Source organism: Ursus maritimus, unplaced genomic scaffold, assembly GCF_017311325.1.
Source record: "Ursus maritimus isolate PB19 unplaced genomic scaffold, ASM1731132v1 scaffold_4, whole genome shotgun sequence".
In the NCBI taxonomy this organism is placed as follows: Eukaryota; Metazoa; Chordata; class Mammalia; order Carnivora; family Ursidae; genus Ursus; species Ursus maritimus.
The window spans coordinates 515,495-538,680 of record NW_024426552.1 but is presented as its reverse complement, the minus strand read 5'-3'; the positions used below and the strand labels follow the sequence as shown (position 1 = coordinate 538,680).

Below are 23,186 nucleotides of genomic sequence, written 5' to 3'. Positions count from 1 at the left end.
CCCCCCCCCCCCCCCCCGCCGGCTAAGCTGGCAGGAGGGCTCCCTCCCTCCACAGATGCCATGGCCTGCGGATCTGTGGTGCTGCCTGGACGGCGGGTGGGCGGCCCTCCTCACACACCAGAGCTCTGAGCCAGCTGGGGAGGGCCCCGCCTACCACAGGGAAACTGAGGCCCCCGCCCACGGCACCAGGCTCAGGCCAGCATTCCGCCCACACCATGTGCTGGGGTCTCGCCTGGGGCCACCCCCCCCCACCCCTACACTCCTGTGCGTGGTCCCTGCCATCCCTCCCTCACCCCAGAGGCTGCCTCCCCACTCCTCACTCCTTAGGGTGGTTCAGTCCACCTGAGGAGGGACCTCTGAGCTCCAAATTCAGCAGGAACGAAAAGGATTTGGGGTTTGCCCGGCTTGCATGGTCGTGCCTACACACTGCTGCCTGTGCCAGGCTCCTGGGGCCTCAGCTGTGTGGGGGCACCCAGGTCTCTAGGGCTGGGGAGCCGACAGGTGGGCAAGATGTCACCCTTCACCTCCTTCACCAAGTGCCTCTGTGTCTGTGGGTCCAAATCACACTCCCTGCAAGACTGGCGCTCAAACTGGGGGGCAGCTGCTGTGGCAGACATGGTGGGTCAGGGCCCCAGGGCACCTGGGGGTGTGCGGGGGGCTGGAGTTACCTGGGGGCTCTGGGGCTCCGAAGCAGCTGTTGCCCCAGATGTATGACTCTAGCAACAGCTATACCCCTGCCTGCTGCCACGGAAACGCCTTTTAAGCGAGCGCCCCCCAACGTCAAACACTGGAACCCCACCGGCCTCGTCCACTTGTCATGGACACCAAGGCTGGGCTGGTCAGCAGGTCCACACCACGGCGCCACCCCACCTCTGAGGCTCTCCCTGAGCCCCTCAGGATTCCGCGGGGAGAGTGCCATGGCCCGTGGGGACGGCAGGCTGCTCACCTTGTCCTTCCCACGCCCCTGCTCCCGAATGTTGAGGGCGATGCGGTGGGCCTGCTCCTTGGTGCTGACCAGGTTGATGTTAAACGCAATGAGGAACTTCCGTGCCCCCGTGGCCGTGGCCCCCCAGCTGGGGACAAAGGAGCTGGGGCCGAAGTCGGGCGCCCACTCGGCCTGCTTGAGCTGTGGGGAGACTCACCCTAGGCTGTGGTGTCCCCCACAGGAGAGACGCCCCTCCAAGGTCAGGGAAGGAGGAGGGCACCCACCCCTGCAGAGTGCAGCCCTCCACCCGCCCGCCCTGGTGAGGAGACACGCACCTTCTCACGGAGGGCCTCGTACTCCCCAGCCCGGATGGCCGGCAGGGTCCGGCGACTGGCCGTCTGGGCCGCCTCCCCATAGAGGTACACTGCAAGGGAGCCGGCTGGTCAGGGTCCCCGCCGGTGGGCAGCCCGGAACCCCCACTCCTGGAGGAGAAATGAGGCAGGACGCTTCTGCCAGCCTCAGCCTGGGGGACCAACTTGCCTTTCCCTCGGCTCCCATCTCCCTCTGCCTCGTGGGATGGGTGTGGGTGGTCACTATGGACACTCCGTTTGGGCCAGGACCCCCCCCTCTGCCCACCCAGGGACAGGGCAGGCCCCCCCGCTGCTCCCCCCGCACAGATGTCCCCGAGATAGGAGCAGACGCTCAGGATGGAAGCAGGCTCACCTTTCTTTCTAAAGTGTATTTTCATTGTACAGTGAATATGACCACAAATTAAGAAACACAGAGAAAAGGAAACAAAATCACCACAAACTCCCAATGTCTCCACGACAACGGTGACAGCCTGGCGCACACCGGCGGGTACCCGCAGGGCGTGGGTTTGGGCCCTGCCCTCACGCATCCCTCTGCCTGAGCCCGAGCCCCGCGTGCGCCCGGCGTTCTGGAGACCCCTGCACAGGCTGCTTCCCGCTTGTCTCCGTTTGTCTCACGTGAATAATTTCTTGATTTGGTTAATTCCCCAAGCGAGATTATTCTATTAGGCAGCACGGACTTGACTTTACGGAGCAGCCGAGCAGCGTCCACTGCGGGGCAGCGCGCGGGAGCCACTGCCCCCCCCAGCAGTGGCCCGCAGCCCCCCTTCCGTGTGCAGAGTACCTGAGGGAGCTGCAGTGCAGCGGGGGGACCTGCAGGGGGCGCCCCTGCCAGGGCGTCCCTCTCCGGGCACTCACCTGGCACACCGAGCTCCTCCGCCAGCCGCTGGCCGAAGGCCTGGGCACAGAGCACACACTCATCCATGCTGACGCCCCTCACAGGGATGAAGGGGCACACGTCCAGGGCGCCCATCCGAGGGTGCTCCCCTGCAGAGAGAGGGGGCTGGGCAAGGGTGGCCGGGGGGCCCAGGCGTGGGCGTGGGCTCAGCGGGCTCGTGGACCCCGCGCTGCCAAGCTGAGCATTCAGAGCCCGCCACCCCCCACCCTCCCCCCGCAGCTTAGAGCGTCCTTCCCAAACCCTGACGGCGCCTCCCCCAGGGAGCTCTGGCTTCGAGATCGGCTTTCTAACTCTCTACAGTTGCAATCACCTGCGAATTCCCTCCACATGGGAGTGGCCAGGGCCCCTGCCCTCTTGACCTGCTCCCGGCGTGTCCACCAACCTTTGACCTGCCTGCCACAGCAGACGTGTTTGGTTTTGCGGGCTGCTGACAGGCCGGTTTCCGAGTCTTTGCTCCCTGGCCCCCCAGCCCCCAGGCCTGCACGGGATGCCTGAGCCTCACTGCCCGTCGCTCCTGGGAACCCCTGAAACATGGAAGAGGTCTCCACGGGCCTTAGCCTGGCACCGCAGCCTCGGTGGGCTGCGCCTGAGACCCTTCAGGGGGCTCTGGGGTCCTCCCAGGGCAAGCCTGCGGGCCGGGCAGCCCCCACACCCTGTGCGCGAGGAACCCTCACCTTTGTGCTGGCTCATATCGATGAGCTGGAAGGCAGCCCGGGCGGCATTGAGGGCCCCCTCCACCACGTCCTTGGGCTGCCCTACGAACGTGTAGACAGTGCGGTTGGTGGAGGGGCCAGCGTCCACGTCCAGCAGCACGCAGCCCGGGGTTTGCGCCACGGCGCGGGAGATGGCGTCAATCACCTGGGGACGAAAGCCCGACCCCGTGCCTCGGTTTCCCCACTTGGAAGAAGGAGCAGGAGCTTCAGAGGTGGCCATGCGTCTCCTGCTGCCCCCAACCACCACCCAAACGTGGGCCTAAAGGGCCGGTCCTGACCATTTGGGAATTCCTCAGAGAGCGAAAGCCCAGGGAGGCCCATCACTGAGCTGTGGTCGCCAAGAAAAGGAAGCAGGCGGCACCCTGCAGGGGAATCTGAGGCAGGAATCAGAACCCGGGTGGAGGGACTGTGGGGCTCCAAGAAGGTGACCTATAGGCCAGGGTCACGGAGGGTCAGGGCTCTGGCCCCCCACGTGGTCCCTAGTGGGAGCATCTGCACTAGGGGAGGGGCATGAAGGGTCCGGAAACTTCTGAGGCAGCAGGACAGCCCTGTGGTTGGGAGCAGGGGCTCCGTGGCCCCCAGTAGCCTGCACCAGATCCATACACCTCAGTGTCCCCCTAGGTAACATGCGCATAAGAGCAGAGCCCACCTGAGAAGGTTTGGGGACCTTTCAACAGCCTTGCGGCCCAGACCCGGGGCCAGGACCCCTGCCTGACTACCCATCCCGCTGCCTCTTCCTCACCCCTGGCCAGCCGCTCTGAGTCCCTGCGCTCATGGGCACCTCGCTCTGGGCTGACGACGGGAAGTGGTTCCATTTTAGAGAAGATACTCCCCGACCCCACACGAAGCACACCCCCTTCCCCTTGCCCCGAGCCCCTTGCCCAGCCTCTCTGCACCTCACCTCCTGGTTGTTCCCCTCTGAGAAGTTGGGAACACATTCCACCAGCTGGGACATGGTCTGGGCCTTGATCCTGGCGCTCCTCTCACCGGGCACACGCAGGGGAGGAGGGACACTGCCCTCCGGTGCCTGGTGGGGCCTTTATCCACCCGCCAGGGCCCTCCCACGGCAGCCGGGCTGCTGATTAGCCACCAGCCACGGCCAGGAGGGACCAGCTATGGTCCCTGTGCAAACACGGAGCACAACAGGAAGGGGGCCGGACCTCTGTGAGCCAGACAATGGAGGAGGAGGGATCCTCCCACCCGGCCAGGGGCCGGCTCGCCTGAAAGCAGCCATGTGACCAAGACCCTCAGGGGGAAAACGTCCTCCCGTCCTCCCCGGGTGAAGGACTCAGATCAGCCCAGGCTCCAATTCCAGCCTGGCCCGGGGCCTTCTGGTGGTTGTTCCTATGACCCTCCAAGTGACCCTCCAGTGACCCTCTAGTGACCCTCCAGGTGACCCCCCAGTGACCTTCCAGTGACCCTCCATGTGACCCTCCATGTGTGACCCTCCAGTGACCCTCCAGTGACCCTCTAGTGACCCACCAAGTGACCCTCCAGTGACCTTCCAGTGACCCTCCATGTGACCCTCCATGTGTGACCCTCCAGTGACCCTCCAGTGACCCTCTAGTGACCCACCAAGTGACCCTCCAGTGACCTTCCAGTGACCCTCCATGTGACCCTCCATGTGTGACCCTCCAGTGACCCTCCAGTGACCCTCCAGGTGACCCGCTGAATTTCTTCATGTTGACTTCTGAGCTTCAGGCAGCAGGAAGACGGAAGAGTTGTGTGGCAGACCCCATCGGTGGCCCTGGCTCTTAGCAGAGGTCAGCGCAGCCTGGTCATGCCGGAGAGTGGGGGGAGGGGTCAAGTCTGTGTGGTGCGTGGATGCCCCTGCAGGACAAGTGCTCACAGTGAAGCCCCAGCTGCCCCAGCTGCTGGCTGCTCTTCCCCGAGGCCAGAGGCTCCTCACGAAGGGGTGATGTGCCCAGGCCAGCAGCCCAGGGCCCTGCACCCAGAGAGCCCAGCCGGGTCAGCACCGTCGTGAATGGGGTGGGCATTTCCAGTCCGCAAGGCTTCCTATCACGTGGCTACCCCAGCAGTGCATGGACACCTCGACCCTGAGGTTCAACTCTGCCCCGCCTCTCAGGGCACTCTTAGCCCCCTGCAGGGCCCTCCCAGAGCAGACCAAACCCCATCTGTCATCCTCCAGGCACAGGCGCCCACACAGCCATAGCAGTGCAGGGGCGGCCACAGGGCCCAGGTGAGCAGACGCCCAATCTCTTGGACCCCCAGCTGTGTGGGCCTTGGGACCCCACCCCTCCAGCCGCCACCCCCGGAGCAGCCGGACAAGCCCAGAGACCCTCGGAGGCTGGGGGCAGCCAGGTCCTCTCCAGCCAGCTCCCCTGGGAGAACATGAGGACAGCTATGCCACTTCTAGGTCCCACAAGGGGTGGGGGAGCCTGGGCAGGACCTGGCAGACAGCAAAGACCCAACAAAAGCATCCTTCCAAACCCGGGTCCTAACACCACGGCTCACCCACCGAGAGCTTGCATGCCAGCGGTGCCCAGAAGTGCCCACCAGCCCTTCCTCCAACAAATAGCCCCGGCGCCGAATTTGTGCACCCTCCACAGGCCCCCACGGGGGCTGAGTCCCTCAGCTGGGGGCTGCTGTCCAGTGGCTGGAAGGGGAGGATGGCATCAGTCATGGACTGAATGGTGCCCAGCCCCGAAATCCTATGTGGAAGCCCTGACTCCCAGCACGTCAGAACGCAGCTATATTTGGAGACAGGATCTATAAAAGAGTAATAAAGTTAAAATTATGTCTGTCATAGGGTGACCCTAATCTCTGACTGGTGTCCTTACGGTGAGAGGAAATCAGGACACAGACATGCACGGGGACAAGCATGTGAGGCCACAGGGAGAAGACGGCATCCACACGCCCGGGAGAAAGGCCTCGGGAGACGCCAGCCCTGTGAACGCCTGGACCTGGGGCGGCCAGCCTCCAGCATGTCCTCTGAACCACCCTGTTCTTCGGTGCCTTCTCTGGCTGCCCAAGCTGACAAAAGAGTGCCGGGGCCTCTGGGATACATGAGGCTATGAGGACCAAGGCACAGGTTGCCCCAGCTGCAGTTGGTCCCGACACCCCAGTACTTTCATCCTTACACCCACAGCAGAGAAGTGACCAGAGACCCTCCATTCACAGCCAAGGCCCGGGAAGGTGCCAGCACCAGGCCCTTGTCCAGACTGTGGGCCCAGGAGGTCAGCTGTCCTCAAGACCTCAGGAGAGACAGGGACCTGATGGCTCCACTGGGGTGAGGGGTGGGGGCGCATCAAATCACCTCCCAGATAAAGATTCTCCCGCAATCCACACAGCGGCATGGGCCCTCCTCTCTGCCCAAAGTGCTGCCCTCACAGTCTTGAAATTCCCGCTTTGGAACAAGGGACCTGTGTTTTCATTCTGCACGGGGCTCTGCAGATTCTAGCTGTCCTGCCGCTCCCGAATCCTTGCCCCAGGCTCTGCGTTTGGGGAAACCAGCTGCCGGCCCCTTCCGGGGAGGAGACTGAGACCTCCCGTGGGAGGTCCGAGGGCTGGAGGGTCCGGGAGCCCAGCCTGAGCCACAGCCCCTCCCCTCGAGGCTCTGTCCAGGCTTCATTCCACAAACACCGGCGGGCACCTGGTGCGGTGCTCTCCATGCCCTCAAAGAGCCAACGGTAAAGGTACACAGGTAAACAGATTATTTTAATAAAGTGCGACAGTGCCGCGCGGGTGTGGGCGGCGGGCGGGCTGGGCGCCTGTGGTGCGCGGCCCGGGCCGAGAGAGGCGCCTGCTCCGGCGCCTGCGGCCCTGGGCGCTCCGTGGGCGGACGCAGCCCTTCCCCCGGCCCGAGGGGACACCAGGAGGCACGCGGCCCCCGGGTTTGGAACAAACACGTTTATTGCAGGAAAGGCGTGGCGGCGCCGGGGCGGGCTCACCAGGAGAAGAGCGGCTTGTGGTCCTCCTTGGACAGCTCGCACAGACAGGTGAGCAGCAGCAGCGAGTCGCCCAGGAACTTGGGGGGCACCACGTCGATGACCAGCTTGCGCAGCGCGGCCGGGCTGCTGTGCAGCGGGTTGGCGCGCAGGTCGGGCCGCTGCTTCAGGATGCCGTAGGTGTTGATGAGGAACTCGCTGAACACCGGGTGCACGTCGCGGTTGTAGCCCAGCCTCTCCAGGCGCGCCGTGAGCGTCAGGTAGCGGTGCGTCAGCTCGCGCAGCTTCTTCTCGTCCACCGAGCCGTCCAGGGACTTGATGGACGTCTGGGGGCACAGCGACCAGGTTTCCGTGAAGGAGGCTGCGGACGCGGGAGGCGCCCCAGAGCCGAGCCCGAGCCCAGCCGAGCGCAGGCTCCCAGGTGCCCCCCAGCAGACGGGGTCGGCCGGAGCGGGAGCTGCACCCCTAGCGCGGAGGCCACAAGGCGCGGTGAGCCGTGGGCCCGGGAGCCGCGGCTGGGACTGTCCCAGGCCACAGAACGCTGGGCGCCAGCAGAGATGCTCACGGCAGCGGCTCATCGCGCCCTGTCACACGTGGGCCTCGACAGTCCTCAGCCGCCCACAGGCCTACAGCTGTGTGGGCACCACAGGGGAGGGGGCAGCAAAGGGACGTTTCCCCCAGGGCAGCAACGGGGATCCTGCGCAAGGGAGGGGACCTGGAGGCAATGAGAGGACCCAGGACAGGGAGGGCTGCCAGGGCAGTGACGGGCCCCCCACAGCAGGGAGGGGCTATGGGGCAGGGAGGGGACCCCGGGGTGTCAAGGTGCACCTGCTTGATCTTCTCAGGGATGTTGGACACGGTGAAGCCGTACAGCCGGGTCACCCCCGGGAAGACATAGGCCAGGATGCGCCGGTCCAGCTGGAAGGCGATCTCCCCGACTATGCGCCCATCCTTCTCAGCGCTGGAGAAGCTCTGAATCTCTGTGAGGAGCGGAGGTAGTGAGACAGGCCAGGGGTCCCAGGACAGGACGGTCAGGGGGCCCCACCTCCCTCCTGCTGGTGCCCCAGGATCCATTTTAGGGAAAGGACCAACTTAAACACAGCCTCTGCAGGTTTGGGGTGCAGCTGCTGGGGCCCGGCTCCCCGAAGAGCCCTACGAAGCATGATGGAGCTGCAGGGTGCCCTCCCCCCATTGCTGCTTCCCCTACCCCCAATGGTGAGGATAAATACAAATGGAGAGGAAAACTGAGTTTTCTGTTGCCAAAAGGGAGAGAGACCTGTCCTCTTCTCCCTCTTAGAGCAACCTCAGTAACATGATCCTAAGTCCTCTCTCTCTGCCCCTTTGAGATGGACAGAAATGTCTTTAAAAGCTTGTTTTTTACAGCCCAGGACTGTCTGTCTTGTCCCCCCAGCACCAGGGGCATCTGCCCAGACACCTGGGTCAAGGGTGACCCGTGCTTATCACAGAGGCCCCAGCCCTCCAACCAGGTGCGTTCGGGGTGGGCCAGACGTGTCCCCTACCCTCCTGCGGGCACGTATGTAACCCACGTCACGTGTTCAGGCTGCCTGTGCATCGCAGGCTGGTTTCATGTGTACTTGATGATAAAACTCTTCCCTACGTTTGTGGAGAGGATTGCTGGGTTGGCAGGAGATCCTGTTTGTAATTATCTCCCTGATGTTAACAGGCACCTGACGTCACCCACCCTTGTCTCCAAAACCTGCTTCCCAACCTGCCCCTCCACGGCAGCCTCTGTGTATTAAACCCTCCGAACTGTGTGCTCTCCGAAAAACACCCAGGCAATGCGCCTGACGGTGAGGGACCCCACATGAGCAGAGCCTCTGCCCCAGAGACCCTCCATCCGACGGGGCCCCCGGCTCCTGCTACCTCTGCATTCTGCTCTTCGATCCCCACCGGAGACGATAACACACCCACTTGCACAGCCTTTCCTGAAGCCTCCATGGCTTTTCCAAGCCTCAGCACAATGCACACCCTCCAGGGCGTGGACTGGGTGCAAGCCTGGGGGGTCCAGCCGGTGGGCAGGCCGTGCATGCAGGGGCTGGGTGACCCAAGACGCAGGACACCCACAGCAGCCCCGGAGCAGCCCCTGCACGGCCGTCTGTGCCGTGAATGCTGCGGGGCTCCAGGACTGACTGTGCCTGTGGCCGTGGGCAGGTGTTTGCCCTCCCTGGCCCCATCCTGTGACTGGGTCCACCTAACCGCTCGTCCCAGAAGGCTGCCCAGTCACTCACACCACAGGAGCAGGGGGCCCCTCCCAGCGCATAACAGCCCATCAACCCGGGTTCTCAGCTCCTTTCAGGGCAGGCCGCTGACAGAGGCCCCCGGATAGCCATGGACAATAGGCCTGGGGGCGCTGTGCTTTCGATCCCTCAGCCACGCACCGCAGCCACTGAGCGGGGAGTGCCCACGGACAAGGCCCAGGGGAGGTGGCTCTGCAGGTGCAGATGGGGAGCGGGGGGGGGGCACAAGGGTGTGGATGCCCCAGGCAGAGGGCCCCGCCTGAGCCACGCGGCCAGAGCCACACGCTCCCCCACAGAACCCCATGAGGGCCTTGGAGCTGGGGGGCCCTGAGGCTGAAGGGTCACAGCGCGGGGGAAGCCGGATATGAGCGGAGGCCGGGCAGGTTTCTGAGGGCTGAGGAGAAGCACTGGTATGAAATGCTGGGGCCACGGGGCCACGGAGGGTAGTCACTCAGGCAGCTGGAGCCGTAGGACTGGCCGTGGCTCCCATCACAGCCTTGGACCTCACTTCAAATAATGCACATACTATAAAATTCACTCTCTTCAAGTATGCAATTCAGATGTTTTTCTATATTCACAGAGTTGTACAGCTGTCAGCACAACCAAATTCCGAAACGAAACAAAACCCTGTACCCGCTAGCGGTCACACGACGCTCTTCCACGGACCCTGCAAGCACCAACTTCCTGTCCCTGGTCGCAGCTATGCTGGACATTTCCTACCCACGTCGTCACGCAGCCGTTCCCGAGGTCCGTCCACACTGCCGCTGGGTCAGCACTGCGTTCCTGTCTATGCTGAGTGACACCCCACTGTGTGGGGGGACCACGTTCTGTTTATCCCTTTGTCCGCTGACAGGCTTGGGGCTATTATGAATAATGCCGCTACGAACATTCATATAAAAATCTTTGTGTGGTCAGATGTTCTCAGTGCCTTTAGATACATACCTAGGAGGGGAAGTGGTGGGACACACGGTAATTCTATGTTTAATTTTTGATGAAATGCCAAACTGTTTCCACGGCGACAACGTATATGCGTTCCAATGTCTCCACACCTCACCAATGCCGTGTTTGTCCCTCGTTCTTATGACAGTCATCCTGGGGGCATGCAGCGGTGTCTCACTGTGATGTCATCAGCGGTTTGCTGGTGACCGATGATACTGAGCATCTTTGATGTGCTGATTCTCCATTTGTAGGTCTTCTCCGGAAACGTTCCTTTGAATTCTTTGCCCATTTTTAATTGGTTTGTCTTTTTACTGTTGAGTTGTGGAGAGTCCTTATATATCCTGGATACTAGTCCCTTATCATCTGATTGACAAATATTTTCTCCCACTCTGTGGGTTGAATTCACTTTCTTGAAATGTGTTCCTTTGAAATACCTAAGTTTTTACGTTTGATAAAGCCCAGAGTATACACTTTTCTTTTTGTTGCTCATGCTTTTGGTGTCACGTCTCAAAACCTCTTGCCAAATCCAAGTCGTATGTTTTATCTCTGTGTTTTCCTCTAAGAGTTTTATGGCATTAGCTCTTTCAGATTTTTTAAGTCTTTGATACATTTTGAGTTAATTTTCATTTGTAGTGTGAGGGCCACCTTCGTTCTTGTGCATGTGTTTGTCCACTTGTCCCAGAACCATTTGTTGCAAAGACTATTCTCTGATTGAATTGTCTTGGTGCCCTTGTTGCATATTAAACCTGTAAATGCTTGGGCTTATTTCTGGACTCAGTTCTACTCCACTGATCTCTGTACGTCTGTCTTTAAGACTAACACACTGTCTGCATTCCTGTAGCTTTATAGTAAGTTTCAGACCTGGAAAGTGTGAGTCCTCCAATTTTGCTCTCCTTTCTCAAGATTGTTTTGCCTCCTCTGGGTCCCTTACGCTTCCATCTGAATTTCAGGATGAGTTTGTCAATTTCTACAAGGAGGCCAGCTGGGGTTTTGACAGGGATTTGGGTAGGATTTGCAGATCAGTTTGGAGAGTGCTGCCATCTTAACGATATGAAGCCTTCTGGACCATGAACACGAGATGGTTTTCCACTTATTCAGGTCCTCTGCACTTTCTTTCAGCACTGCATTGTAGTTTCAGTGTGCTCCTTCCCTCATCACTTTGCAAAGCTGCCGAAGCTACCCCGGCGTTAGGGCTGAGAGCCAGACTGACTGCACAGCAACGCATCAGAGCACATGAGGGGAACAGAGGCGCAGGGTGCAAACTCCCTTCTGTATTAGTACACGTCTCACACCAGGAATCAGCCTCTCTTCCCACCCCTGTCCTTAAAGCATAAATTAGATGGAAGAAGTGATATACACCTGAGATGTTCTAGAAATCAATTCTAGTCCAACCTGGGCCTTCCAAGATCCGGCCAAAATCTATTCTTCAAAAAAAAGTCAATAAAATTGACAAACCTCTAGCCAGACATGTTAGGGGAAAAGAGAAAGAAGACGAACACTACCACTGTCAGAAATTGGAGGTGGTATCACCGCAGATGCTACAGACGATAACAGGATAATACTGGAACTTTAGGAACAATTTTATACTGATGCATTTGATGAGATAGATGAAATGGACCAATTCCTTAAGAAAACATGAAAGTGCGCTATTGTGAGTGAGCTGCCAAAGCTCCCTCAAGAAGAAAGAGATCATTTGAATAGCTGTATATCAACTAAGGAAAATAAATTTGCAGCAGGGGAAACATTCCTACAAAGAAAATTAAAGACCCAGGTGGTTTCAGTGGTGAGTTTTACCAAATATCTGAAGAGTAAATAATATCAATTCTATATAAACTCTTCTAGATAATTAAAAAGGATGGAGCACTTTCCACCTCATTCATGGAAGTCAACATTAACCTGGTACCAAAACCAGAAAATGACATTAAACAACAACAACAACAACTACAGCCCAATATCCCTCACAGACAGCAAAAATTCTCAACAAAAGTTTAGGAAATTAAGTCCAACAATACAAAAAAGTATAATACGTGATGACCAAGTAGGGTTTATCTCAGGAATGCAAGGTTGGTTTATAATTCAAAAATCAGTCAACGTGGGGTGCCTGGCCGGCTCAGTCAATAGAGTCATTATAAGTCTCAGGAAACTGAGAATTAAAGACAGCTTCCTTGACCTGATAAAGGGTATCTACAGAGACCTGAGCTAACGTCGTACTTACCAGTGACAGACTGAATGCTTTCCTCCTAAATTAGGAAGAGACAAAAATGTCCACTGTCACCATTTCTATCCAACACGTGCTAGAGGTTCTAGCCAATGCAATAAGAAAAAAATAAAAGGAGGGGCGCCTGGGTGGCACAGCGGTTGGGCGTCTGCCTTCGGCTCAGGGCGTGATCCCGGCATTACGGGATCGAGCCCCACATCAGGCTCCTCTGCTATGAGCCTGCTTCTTCCTCTCCCACTCCCCCTGCTTGTGTTCCCTCTCTCGCTGGCTGTCTCTATGTCGAATAAATAAATAAATAAAATCTTTAAAAAAAAAAAAAGAAAAAAAGAAAAGGAATACAAGCTAGAAATGGAAAAATAAACTTGTCTATATTCGCAAATGACACAATCCTATATCCTAAGGAATCCACAAAAAGCTATTGGAACAAATAAATGAGCTCAGTCAGGTTGCAAGACACAAGGTCATATTTTGTCAGGGTTCTCCAGAGAAACAGAAACAGAACCAATAGGGTGTGTGCATGTGTGTGTGGCGGGGGGTAAGGAATCATCTCACGTGATTATAGAGACTAACAAGTCTCAAGATCCGCAAGGTGAGTCAGCAAGTAGAGACCTGGAGGGACTGAAAATGTTGCTCTAGCCTAACTTTGAAGGTCTGAGAACCGAGAGAACCAACGGTGTGATTTCAGTCCAGAGTACTGCAGGCTTGGGACTCAAGAAGAAGGGATGTTTCAGGTCAAGTCCAAAGACAGTCAGACAGGAGGAATTCTCTCCTCCTCAGGGTAGGATTAGCCCTTTTGTCCTATTTAGGCCTTCAGCTGATTAGATGAGGCCCACCCACACTGGGAGGGCAATGCGCTTATTCAGTCTATTGATTTAAATGTTAAACTCACCCAAAATGCTTTCACAGAAACACCCAGAATGTTTGACTAAATATCTGGTACTTCATGGGCCAGTCAAGTTGACAAATAAAATTAAGCATCACAGGAATAAATACACAAGAATCAATTGTGTTACTGTATACTAAAAATGAATAATCAGAAATCAACAATGACAAAGGGATACTACTTCTGTAGCATCAAAAATGTGAAAATATGGAGGGGTCACTTTAACAAAAATGGGCAAGACCTTGACTTAGGAAATTATAAACATTGTTGAAAGACATTTTTAAACAACTACACAAACAGAGAGACATACAGTATTCATGGCTCCAAAGGTTCAATATTGTTCAGGCGTCATTTCCCTGAGAACCGACCTAATCAATCTGTAGATACAGGGCAATCCCAAACTCCCAGGAGATTTTTTGTAAAAACAGACAAGTTGAGGGGCACTGGGGTGGCTCAGTCAGGTGGGCATCCGACTCTTGATTTTGACTCAGGTCTGATGTCAGGGGGTGGGATCAAGCCCCACATTGGCCTCCATGCTCAGCGGGGAGTCTGCTTGAGTGTCTCTCTCCCTCTCACTCTGCCCCTCCCTACCTCTCAAATAAATAAATAAATATTTTTAAAAAAACAAACAGATAAGATGATTCTAAAATTCATGTGAAAATGCAAAGGACCTACAATAGCCAGAACAACTTTGAAAAAGGAGCAAAGTTGAAAAATGTATACCATCTGACTAAGAGTCTTACTTTAAAGCTACAGTAATCGAGACAGTATGTATTGGAATCAACACAGACAGATAAACAGAATCGCATGGAGGATCCAGAAATACACTCATACATACGTGGACAAACGCGTCAAGACAAGTCAATGGAGAAAAAATCATGTTTCTCAACACTGGTGCTGGAAGAAGTAGCCGTGTAATGCGAATCTCTTACCACGTACAAGAACTGACCTGAAATTGGTCAGAAACCTAAATGTAAAACCCAAACCCATAAAACTTCTAGAACACCACGCAGGAGAGAATCCTTGAGACTCACCTTCAGTGTGACAAAGATTTCTTAAATAGGGCACAAAAAGCGTGAACTATACAAAAGAAAAAATCAATAAACCAGACTTCATCGAATGAAACAGTTTTGCTCTTTACAGAACAGTTATGCAGAAGGAAAACCCACAGATTGGGGGACTGCATTTGCAAACCATATGCCCAGAAAAGGACTTGTGTGCAGAGTATATGAAGAACTCTGACAACTGCATCATAAGGTAAGCAACTCAGTTTTTCTTAATAGGCACAAAATTTTAACAGAAGCAGCCTCAGGCCCTGGCCTCCCAGCCATATTCTGCACCTCTGCTGGAATACGGAGAAGCTTTGGCCAGCTGGCCACCAGCCCACCCTCCCCAGCTGCCCGCCACCACACCCCGGTGCCCACCCTGGTGCCCACCCCTTGCTAGGCCATACCGTTAAGGTAGTAGCTCCTCCTGGTCCTGTCCCCAGAGGGCAGGCTGCTCTCCGAGAAGCACACTTTCTTGGGCCGGACCATCTCCCTGGGCTCCAGCAGGGTCTTGTCCGCCAGCGGGTCCTGCAAGGGGCTCAGGAGTGGGGACAGCTTCCTGTCAGTGCCTCGAGGTGCACGCAGCTCTGGGGGACTGAGGAAAGCCTTGAAGGGCACCTGGGTGGAGGTCGCACAGCCAGGGGAGGCGTCGTCCTCACTGGAGATGGGGGCGTGCAAGCACAGCAGGTCCTCCAGGGAGGACGTCTGCAGCTGGGAGGGTGCGTCGGGGGCACTGGAGAACCTTCCAAAGTCTGCAACTGGGATGGGGAGGGAGGGAAGTCAGGCTGTGTTCCTGAAACATCCCTAAGGAGGGAGACAATACTGGAGAACACCCGCATCCCAGCCTCAGGCTGTGACACCCCACCCCCTGCTTCAGAGCCCTCGTCCTCCCTCTGGAGGGTGCCCACCCCATCCAAGGAAGCCCCCAGCCGCAAGCTCACGGGCAAGGCGAGTGTGCACGCCTCCAGGCGCTTCCTACCGGCCCGTGCGTCCACACACAGTACAGAGCCACCTGTATACGCTTTTAAGTTTTTACATAAATGGTACCACCCTATCCATGTTTTATTCCGCCACATACCTCTTAGCTGCAGCCTTGTCTTTTTTGAAAATTTATCCATGCTGAGTTGTCGGGCAGCTTACCTGACACATGCAACCATTTCCTGGCACATGCGTGATGCGCACACACACACACACACACACACACACACACACACACAGCAATTTTCATGTCCGTTGCTCTGCTGACAGACATGAGGAAAATCCCTGGTTTCCTTGAAAAAGCAAAGCTATAATCGGCACCCCTTGCTGCGCCCCCTTGCTCACAGTGAGCACCCTCCACCGTCTACACTGGGCAGAGCCGTGTGCCTGCCTAACTTTCTCCGTGTTCTGCAGTAGCGGGACGTAGAACATTCCAGCAGCTTCGCCGGTCCTAGGTAAGCACAGACCAGGCTGACGGCATCACGTGGCTTTTCCCTAATCCCCGGTGACACTGAACGGCTTGTCACGAGCTCGTTACCCTCAGGTTTTCCTTAGGGGAATTATCTTTGCCTTTTCTCTGCTCATTTTTGGCTTTTTTTGGGGGGGGGGTTGGTGAGTAGTCTGTAAAATTATTTGTAGCAGTTTTTTGTCTCCTGCGTACTAATCCCTTGTTGATGAAAAGTGTTGTAAATGTCTTCTTCCATTGGGGACCTTGTCTATATTTTAATCTCTTTAATACTGACTTGTCATGCAGAATTTTAAAAATTGTAACGTGATCAACTTTAACTTACTGAATCTTTTTGTGATTTATAAAATCCTTTTCTACTCCCATATGACAAACTTGTTCTCCTAGCAATAAGGCAAATACATGCTTGAAAAATAGTGTTTCTTAAGAGCCATAATGAAAAATTGTAGGGGCCCCTGGCTGGCTCAGCTGGAGGAGGGTGCAACTCTTGATCTCGGGGTTGTTGGGGTAGAGATTACGTAAATAAATACAACCTGAAAAAGGAAATCGTACCCTGAAATGTAGCTCCCCAGGAAAAACAAATCTACCTCCAGCAATGTTTTCCCGGAAAAAAGCGTTCAAAAAAAGAACAGCCGTGAGGATGTGTCTTGCCTTCTGTCTGCCCACTTGGCCAAAACGGCCATTCCCGTGGGTCTGCTTAGGGGCCTCACAAGGTCGTGAGCAGCCCAGAAACGGCCCACGGAGCACCCCTCCAGAGCTCACCAAGAATGAGACATGACAACACCTCTGCTTGCCCCAGAGCTCGGGACTCAGACCTGCTGGGGGCGGGCGGCCTCCCCGCAGAGGCGAAGGGCTGCTCGGCCTTCCCCGGGGCCTGTTCTAAAGGGACTTCTGTTGTGCTCGGCCGGGTGTGGGCTTTGTTTCTGTTCCTGCTTAGGGAGTTGTGATTCCCTCACAAGCCTTCAATAAAGCTGTGTTAATATGAAAAACACAAAAATGTTTAGTCTTGAGTCAAGTCCAAAAAGTAGGCGTCTCTGCAGGCTCCATTTCAATGAAACTGTAAATAAGTATCAAGCACCGGCACAGAACCCACTTCCCAGAAGTAAAAGCCCCCAGGTAACGACCACATCAAGGAAGGGATGAAAAAACAGTTATCGAGAAATAATGAAAATCAAAACAGTACGTACTAAGACATCGGTGCTTTTAAACCTGTATTTGGGTTGAAATTAGTCATTTAAATGCTTTCATTCCTTTTTAAAAATCATCAAAAAGTTAAACATTCAGATCAAGACATGAAGACGAGCTCCTAAGAAACAGAAAACCTAGCAACAGCAGAAAGGACCGCAGGAAGCAGGTCCACGAAACGTCAGCAAGACCGCAAAGCTGCAGACAGCGACTCTGGGGAAACAACACCGAGAGGTGGAACTGGGAACGAGAAAAGCACCATCGGAAAGCCCAGGACGAGGCAACCGTCGCTGCAGCGTCACCAACATTGCGGCAACGGGAGAGCTCTCGCAGGAGGGTGTTTTTAAATGACCCAATAAAAAGTCTAAATGCACCAATACGTAAAGAAGAGAAATCTAGAAGTTACAAAACCATTATGCTCCGCGGGCGCGGGCCTGCAGGGGGGACAGTAAGGTCTTTCAGGTTCCAGATGATTGTTAATCCCTACGCCGCAGGAACAAGTTTGCAACACCGAAAAAAATTAAAACATGCTTGATCGAGGTTATAAACTGGTCACAACTCTGATGTCAAAACCCCACACAGCAAACCCACAGACGGGAAACTAAAGCCCAGACTCACGTAGGAGCAGAGTCCTGAGGTCCTGAGCAAAGCGCCGGGCCGCGAGGCCTCCGGATAGAGCAGGCTGAGGGCTGCAGCCAAGGGCGCCCCACCACGGCCGGACCGGGGTCACAGAGACTGAACACAACAAGCTCGTTCTCAATTTTTCTTGTTCTTTAGAAAGGACTAGAAGGGTCCTCCCAGTGCCAGCCTGCTGCCGCACCCCCGCCCCCAGGCCCACCCGCTGGCCACCGATGCCAGGGTTCTGAGAGTTCCGAGGGCAAAGACAAAGGCAAAATTAACAAGTACACACACCGCTGATACCCTTTAAAATGGTCCTCGGCGCACAGTGCGGTTGTAGACTCAGAACAGAACCGAAAAGCTTCGCAGCGTGCGGGCGGCCGAGGACGCGGCTGGTGTGGGAGCCCGGGCACCCTCCCCTGGACCGCGGCTGCGTGCGGCCCTGGGGTCGCGAAGGTGCCGCTGGCCGGACGGGTGCAGAGGCCGCAGCGGCTTCTAGCTCGACAGTTCACCAGCACCAAGGGTTTCCGGCCCCGACCCCCGCGGCAGGCCTGCCCTGCCCTGGCCGCCGTGATGGGGAGCCGTGGGGGCCATCGACGTGCGCAACAGCTCAACCCTGCTCAGGGAAACCCGAACGATCCCCGGACAGGAACATGTCAGAGAGAAACCCAGGGAAACGTCGACGGTGGCTGCCTGCGGGAACGGGGCAGGAGCTGGGGCCCGGCCCGTGTGTCACAGCCTCCCGGGGAGTCGGTAAGTTTGCCACAGGCACATGTTGAATACAGAAAACGGGCTTTTCAAGCACATGGCGCTTCGAAGGCAGACGCTAAGCACTGTGAGAAACACGAGCTGCTGGGGGCGCCCCTTGTGTTCACGAACTCCTACAGTGCGAGAGTAGTGCCAAACTCCGGTCCGCAAAGAAGGCTGAGGGTCAGGGCCAGGCCTCGAGGCAGCGTCCCAGAGCCCCGGGCACGGGGGTGGCCCTGACTGGAGTGGAGCTGGCCCCTCTCGGAGGACGGCCGGGGCCTCGCTGACCTTGGCCCAGGCTCTGCAGCAGGGGCTCCAGGCCTCTCTGCGCAAGGCTTCGGCCTCCGGCTGGCCAGGGACTGGAGCTCCTGCTGAGACTGGTGTCCTGCAAGGTCTGGGCTTGCTGGGGGTGACGCACAGGCAAGAGCGCTGGCTGCCATCCCAGGGACTCCGCCCCGACTTGGGCCGTGACCAGGGTCCCCCTCGGAGCTGCCTGGCTTGAGTGAGAGTCTCACCTCTACAGACCAGGCGCCGGAGGGAGGGAGGCGGGGGAGGGCCCCGGGTCTTCTGCCACTGCTGACGCGGGGTGGCTCCGAGCCCTTGCAGGAGGCCCCAGCCTGGCCTGATTTTCGGGACAAAGGACGATGGAGCCACACTGGGTTTGTGACTCTTGGTGGCAGAGTGCCGATAAGGCTTGGGGACAAGTGCCTTTTGCAGCCACCGCACAAGGGCATCCCTGGTGGCCCAAAAAGGCAGCACTGACATCCCACCGTGGGATGTCACACAGGGGACAAGTCCCTGTGCGGCCAGACCGTCCTCAGCAAGCTTCTGGTGACAGGCGTGTGCCCTGGCTGCTGGTGGGAGCTCAGGACTGGTGGGAACTAGGGGTTTCTCCAGCTGCCCCTTTGGGCATCTTTGTCCTCTTCCCACCATCCCCCCCAACCACCTCCCCCCACTCCCACTGCCCTCTGCTTGTCCCGAGCTCCCTCTTCAAGGTCCGCCTTGAGGCTGAAGGAGTCCAGGTGCCAGGAAGGACCCCGGGCTTTGCACCCATGAGCTCCGTGCGGGGGGCTGGTGGGTCGCAGCCACTGATGTGGGGGCTACCCCCACCCCATTTGCTAGCTGGGACTTAGTGGCCCAGAGAGAAGGGCCTTACCTGAGGACACACAGCAGAATGGGGAACTGGGTCTTGGTTTACTCAGACCTGAGGGAAGGAAGGGGACCCGAGACCACCGGCGTCAGAGAGCCAGGCCCTGCACACACACGGCGGCCTCGCCTCGGCCCCCGGGACCCCAGCAGCCAGCTGGCCCCTGCTGCCCAGGCCCGCGGCCTCACCTGCACTCCCGGGGGAGCAGTCCTCGGGGTAGGCGGGCACCTTGGTGAAGAGGAGGTCCCGGCCCCCGAGGCCACAGCGCTCCTGGCAGCTCTCGCTGAGCAGACGCTTCAGCATCTGGTTCTCCTTCATGAGGCGCACCTGCTTCTTCAGGTCCGCGTTCTCGCTCATGAGCCGGTTCATCAGCGCGCTGCCCTCGGCCATGGCCACGTCTTCAGGTGCTCACGTGCGGGCCCGCGGCCCCATGGAGGTGGAGATCCAGAGCCCGCAGGCGCTCGAGAAGCAGCCCCAGGCCCCGGAGCTCCACGGCTGCCCGGCCTTCCGCAGCCTTGTGACGTCGCCCGCCCTTAAAGAGCCGGTCACCCCGCCAGCGCCGGACCCACCCACGCCACCCGCAGACCTCGCCTCCGGGGCCAGCGCCCCCAGAGCGACACCCCCAGCCAAGGGTGAGGGCCGAGGAGGACACAGGGACAGGTGGGAGAAGTGGGGCCGGGGCTCGTGGGGAGGGCAGCCCCGCCCGAGACAGGAACGTTCCGCACGTCCTGGCAGCAGCCAGAGCCCTGGGCTGAGGGGCGCGTCGGGCCATCCACACCACGTGGCTTGTGCAGGCTTCAGGGGAACTGTGCCTTCACTCTGCGCGACTTGTGGCGTCCCTCCCCATGAGCCATCCGCCCTCCCACGGTTCTCGTGCGGCTCCCCACTCTGTGGGGTCAGCAGGGACCCCAGAACCTGGGCCAGCGTCTGGTGGGCCACACGTATTAGGGTGCACCCCTGGAAAGCAGACTTAAGGAAGGAGGGGCAGTGGGGGCAGAGGGAGATGAGCTCTCGGGTGCCCCCAACAGCCCGCGGACCCCCTGGACTCCGGGCGGGCTCTGAGGGGCTGGCAGTTGGAGGCCGCCTGCTGACCACACTTCCCTTGGAAAGAAGGCTCCGGACTGTGAGCTCTGAGTGTCTGGAACACTGACCGTTACTGGACCTAACTGAAGACTCCCCTGATCAGGCCCGAGCGCCGCGAGGACCAATCACACGCACACCTGTGCTGAGTCCCGCCAGGGTGCGGATTTCAGTCCTCGGTTAGTGGGACCCCTGCAGAGCCCCCCCAACACCCGCCCTGCCAGCTAACCACTCAGCACTGTTTCCTGGCCCTGAAGTCCTGGGTCATGCTTCTCGGCAGCCGTGAGGCAACAGAGGGGTCATCTCCAGATCCTCTCGGGACGGGATAGAGTCCACTCAAGGAGCCGGTCCTCCATCCCCTTCAGCCCCGACACCACACGACATCCAGGGTGCTCGGGTGCAGGTGCCGTGGCTCCAGGAAGAGCAAAGCCATTATTTCCCCCGACCGCCAAGTTAGCATAAGGTTGCTTCAAGAAGAGAAAGCCTTGAGTCGGATTTTGTGGAAAAGAGGATTTCTGAGTCCCAAATGTACCTTATACAACCAGAGAAGGACCCAGCATCTGGACCCACAGCCTCTCACGTCAGACAAGGACAGCGGAGACGTGGACGGTGCCTACTGAGCAAGGGTGTGCAGGAGCTCCCAGGACTCCCAGGGCAGATGCCTCCACCCCCAGACGAGAGCAAGGCCTTCCCTCCACTGGCCCCTCCCGTAGCATTCAAAGTGCCACTTCCTGGGCGCCTGGGTGGCTCAGTCCTTAGGCGTCTGCCTTCGGCTCAGGGCGTGATCCTGGCGTTCTGGGATCGAGCCCCACATCGGGCTCCTCCGCTGGGAGCCTGCTTCTCCCTCTCCCACGCCCCCTGCTTGTGTTTCCTCTCTCGCTGGCTGTCTCTCTCTGTCGAATAAAAAATCTTAAAAAATAAAATAAAATACAATGAAATAAAACGCCACTTCCTACTACCCCTGAAAACCCCTCCGGACAGCATACCCCTCCAGCCGCAGGCCCCTCACCCTCTGCCGGTTTTCTGATCACGATGTGCCACCCTTCCATTGCTAAGTTCCACTTAATACCAGTCTGTTGAGTATTTTCTGTATGTGAGGGAAACTGATCCGAATGTCCTTTTCCTGTAATGCCCTGGTCTGGGTTTGCTATCAAGGTCATGCCACTCTTCTAAAAGGAGTTGCAAAGTGTTCCCTCCTCCTCTGATGTCTGGGTATTTGTGTTAGGCTGTTACTTCTTTCTTCAATTTCTGGTAAAATTCACCAGGAAGCCATCTGAGCCTAGAGCTCTCTTCTGGAAAAGTTTTAAATTTCAAATTCAATTTCTAAAATAGATACAGGGCTATTTAAATTTCCCACTTCTTTGCACGACCACCTAGATGACAACTGTGTCTTTCAGGGAGTTTGTCCGAGTCTGTGCTGTGGCAAACTGGCGAGCAGCCCACGACTCTCCCTCCTCATACCTACTCTGTGCTCTCACACCGCCGAGGACAGACGGATACGGCCGAGGCAGAAAAGTGAGTGTGAACACAGAGTGGCAAGCACTAGCAGGTGTGTGCAGCAGGACGTAAGGGTCCACAAGCCGGGCAGTAGGGGCGAGGGGATGCAGAGAGGGGACGGGATGGCGAACTCAGGCTGACCACACCAGGTCAGCAGGCCCGGGGTGACCAGCTGGACAGCCGGCTTGTGTCTGCAGGACTTGTGGCCATGCACCTTTTCTATGCCCACCAGTAGGTTTTCTTTCTTTCTTGATCAGACCAGAGGTTTGCTAATTTTCTCAAAGCATCAGCTTCTGGTTTCACTGATCTTCTCCATGATGCTTCCTACAGCATTTGACTTGTACTCTTTCCTCTGGTATTTCCTTCCTTCTGCTTTGGTTTTAGGTTTCTTAAGGGGGACACTTAGATCCCTGATTTGAAGACTCACTCACAGCATTGACATGGGAGCCTGCAACCATTTCTGTAAGTACCGCCTTCGCTACATCCCACAGACTCCTCATTTGTTTCGCTTAGCTGGAAATATTTTCTCTTGTACTTTCATTTTTGACCATTGGTTATTTAGAAGTATATTGCTTAATTTCCAAATATTTGGGATTTTCTATCTCTTTTAGTTACTGATTTCTAATTTAATTCCATTGCGGTTACAGAATACACTGTCTGGCTTTACTCCTTTCAGATTTCTCGAGATTCATTTCCTGACCCGACATGTGGTCTAGTGAATGGTCTGTAAGCTCTTGAAAAGAATGAGGTGAAGTGTCCCGTAAATGCCCATTACTTCAAGCTGGCTCAACACTGTGTCTGCAGTTGCTGAGACAATGTTGAAATCTCCCACTTTGCTGCTTTATCGAATTCCCTCTCCAGCTACACGTTTTGTTTCTCATATTCTGAAGCTGTTATTAGGCACATATACATTATTGTTATTAAATGCCTCTTTATTTCTAGTACTTACTTTTCCTAAAACCTACTTTGATATTAATATAGTACTTTTGCTTTCTTATGATTGTTTTTAATATCTATTTCTCTTTACTTGTACTTTTTTCCTGTCTGTGTTTCTACATTTAAAATTTCTCATGGACAACATAGCTGGGTCGTGCGTTTTCGTTCAGTGTGGCGTCTCTGCCGTTTAACTGGAGTGCTTAGCCCTTCACAGTCAGTAAAACTGTCTGAATGGTTGGTGCTTAGTCTTCTAGGCTACATAACAAAACAGCACACAGAGTGGCTGAAACAACAGAGATTTACCTTCTTTTAGTTCTGAAAGCTAATCAGTGCTTATTCTGTGTCTGTTGAGTTTCACAGAGCTGTGGGCTTATAT

At 56.4% G+C, this 23,186-nt stretch overlaps 2 protein-coding genes across 3 annotated transcripts in view; both read right to left on the bottom strand.

The window, feature by feature from the left end:
- The window catches only part of FTCD (formimidoyltransferase cyclodeaminase), a 17,479-nt gene extending 13,531 nt beyond the window's left edge, over positions 1-3,948 (bottom strand). The window contains exons 1-5 of one of the 2 annotated variants that reach the window (XM_040621772.1): positions 3,806-3,948; positions 2,866-3,049; positions 2,152-2,280; positions 1,261-1,349; positions 947-1,126 (exon numbers count right to left, since the gene is read on the bottom strand). In XM_040621772.1, the coding sequence (XP_040477706.1) occupies positions 947-1,126; positions 1,261-1,349; positions 2,152-2,280; positions 2,866-3,049; positions 3,806-3,859 (636 nt within the window). In that variant the 5' untranslated portion in view covers positions 3,860-3,948. The remainder of the gene's footprint in view (positions 1-946; positions 1,127-1,260; positions 1,350-2,151; positions 2,281-2,865; positions 3,050-3,805) is intronic. The other variant, XM_040621773.1, reaches the window with a different exon arrangement.
- A 2,863-nt stretch (positions 3,949-6,811) lies between these two features.
- SPATC1L (spermatogenesis and centriole associated 1 like) lies at positions 6,812-19,687 on the bottom strand. Its single transcript, XM_040621668.1, has 4 exons — positions 19,486-19,687; positions 14,564-14,914; positions 7,641-7,792; positions 6,812-7,138 (listed from the first exon to the last, which is right to left on the bottom strand). Exons 1-4 carry the CDS (start codon positions 19,685-19,687, stop codon positions 6,812-6,814), a joined length of 1,032 nt encoding a protein of 343 aa, XP_040477602.1.
- Between the last annotated feature and the right edge of the window lie 3,499 nt (positions 19,688-23,186).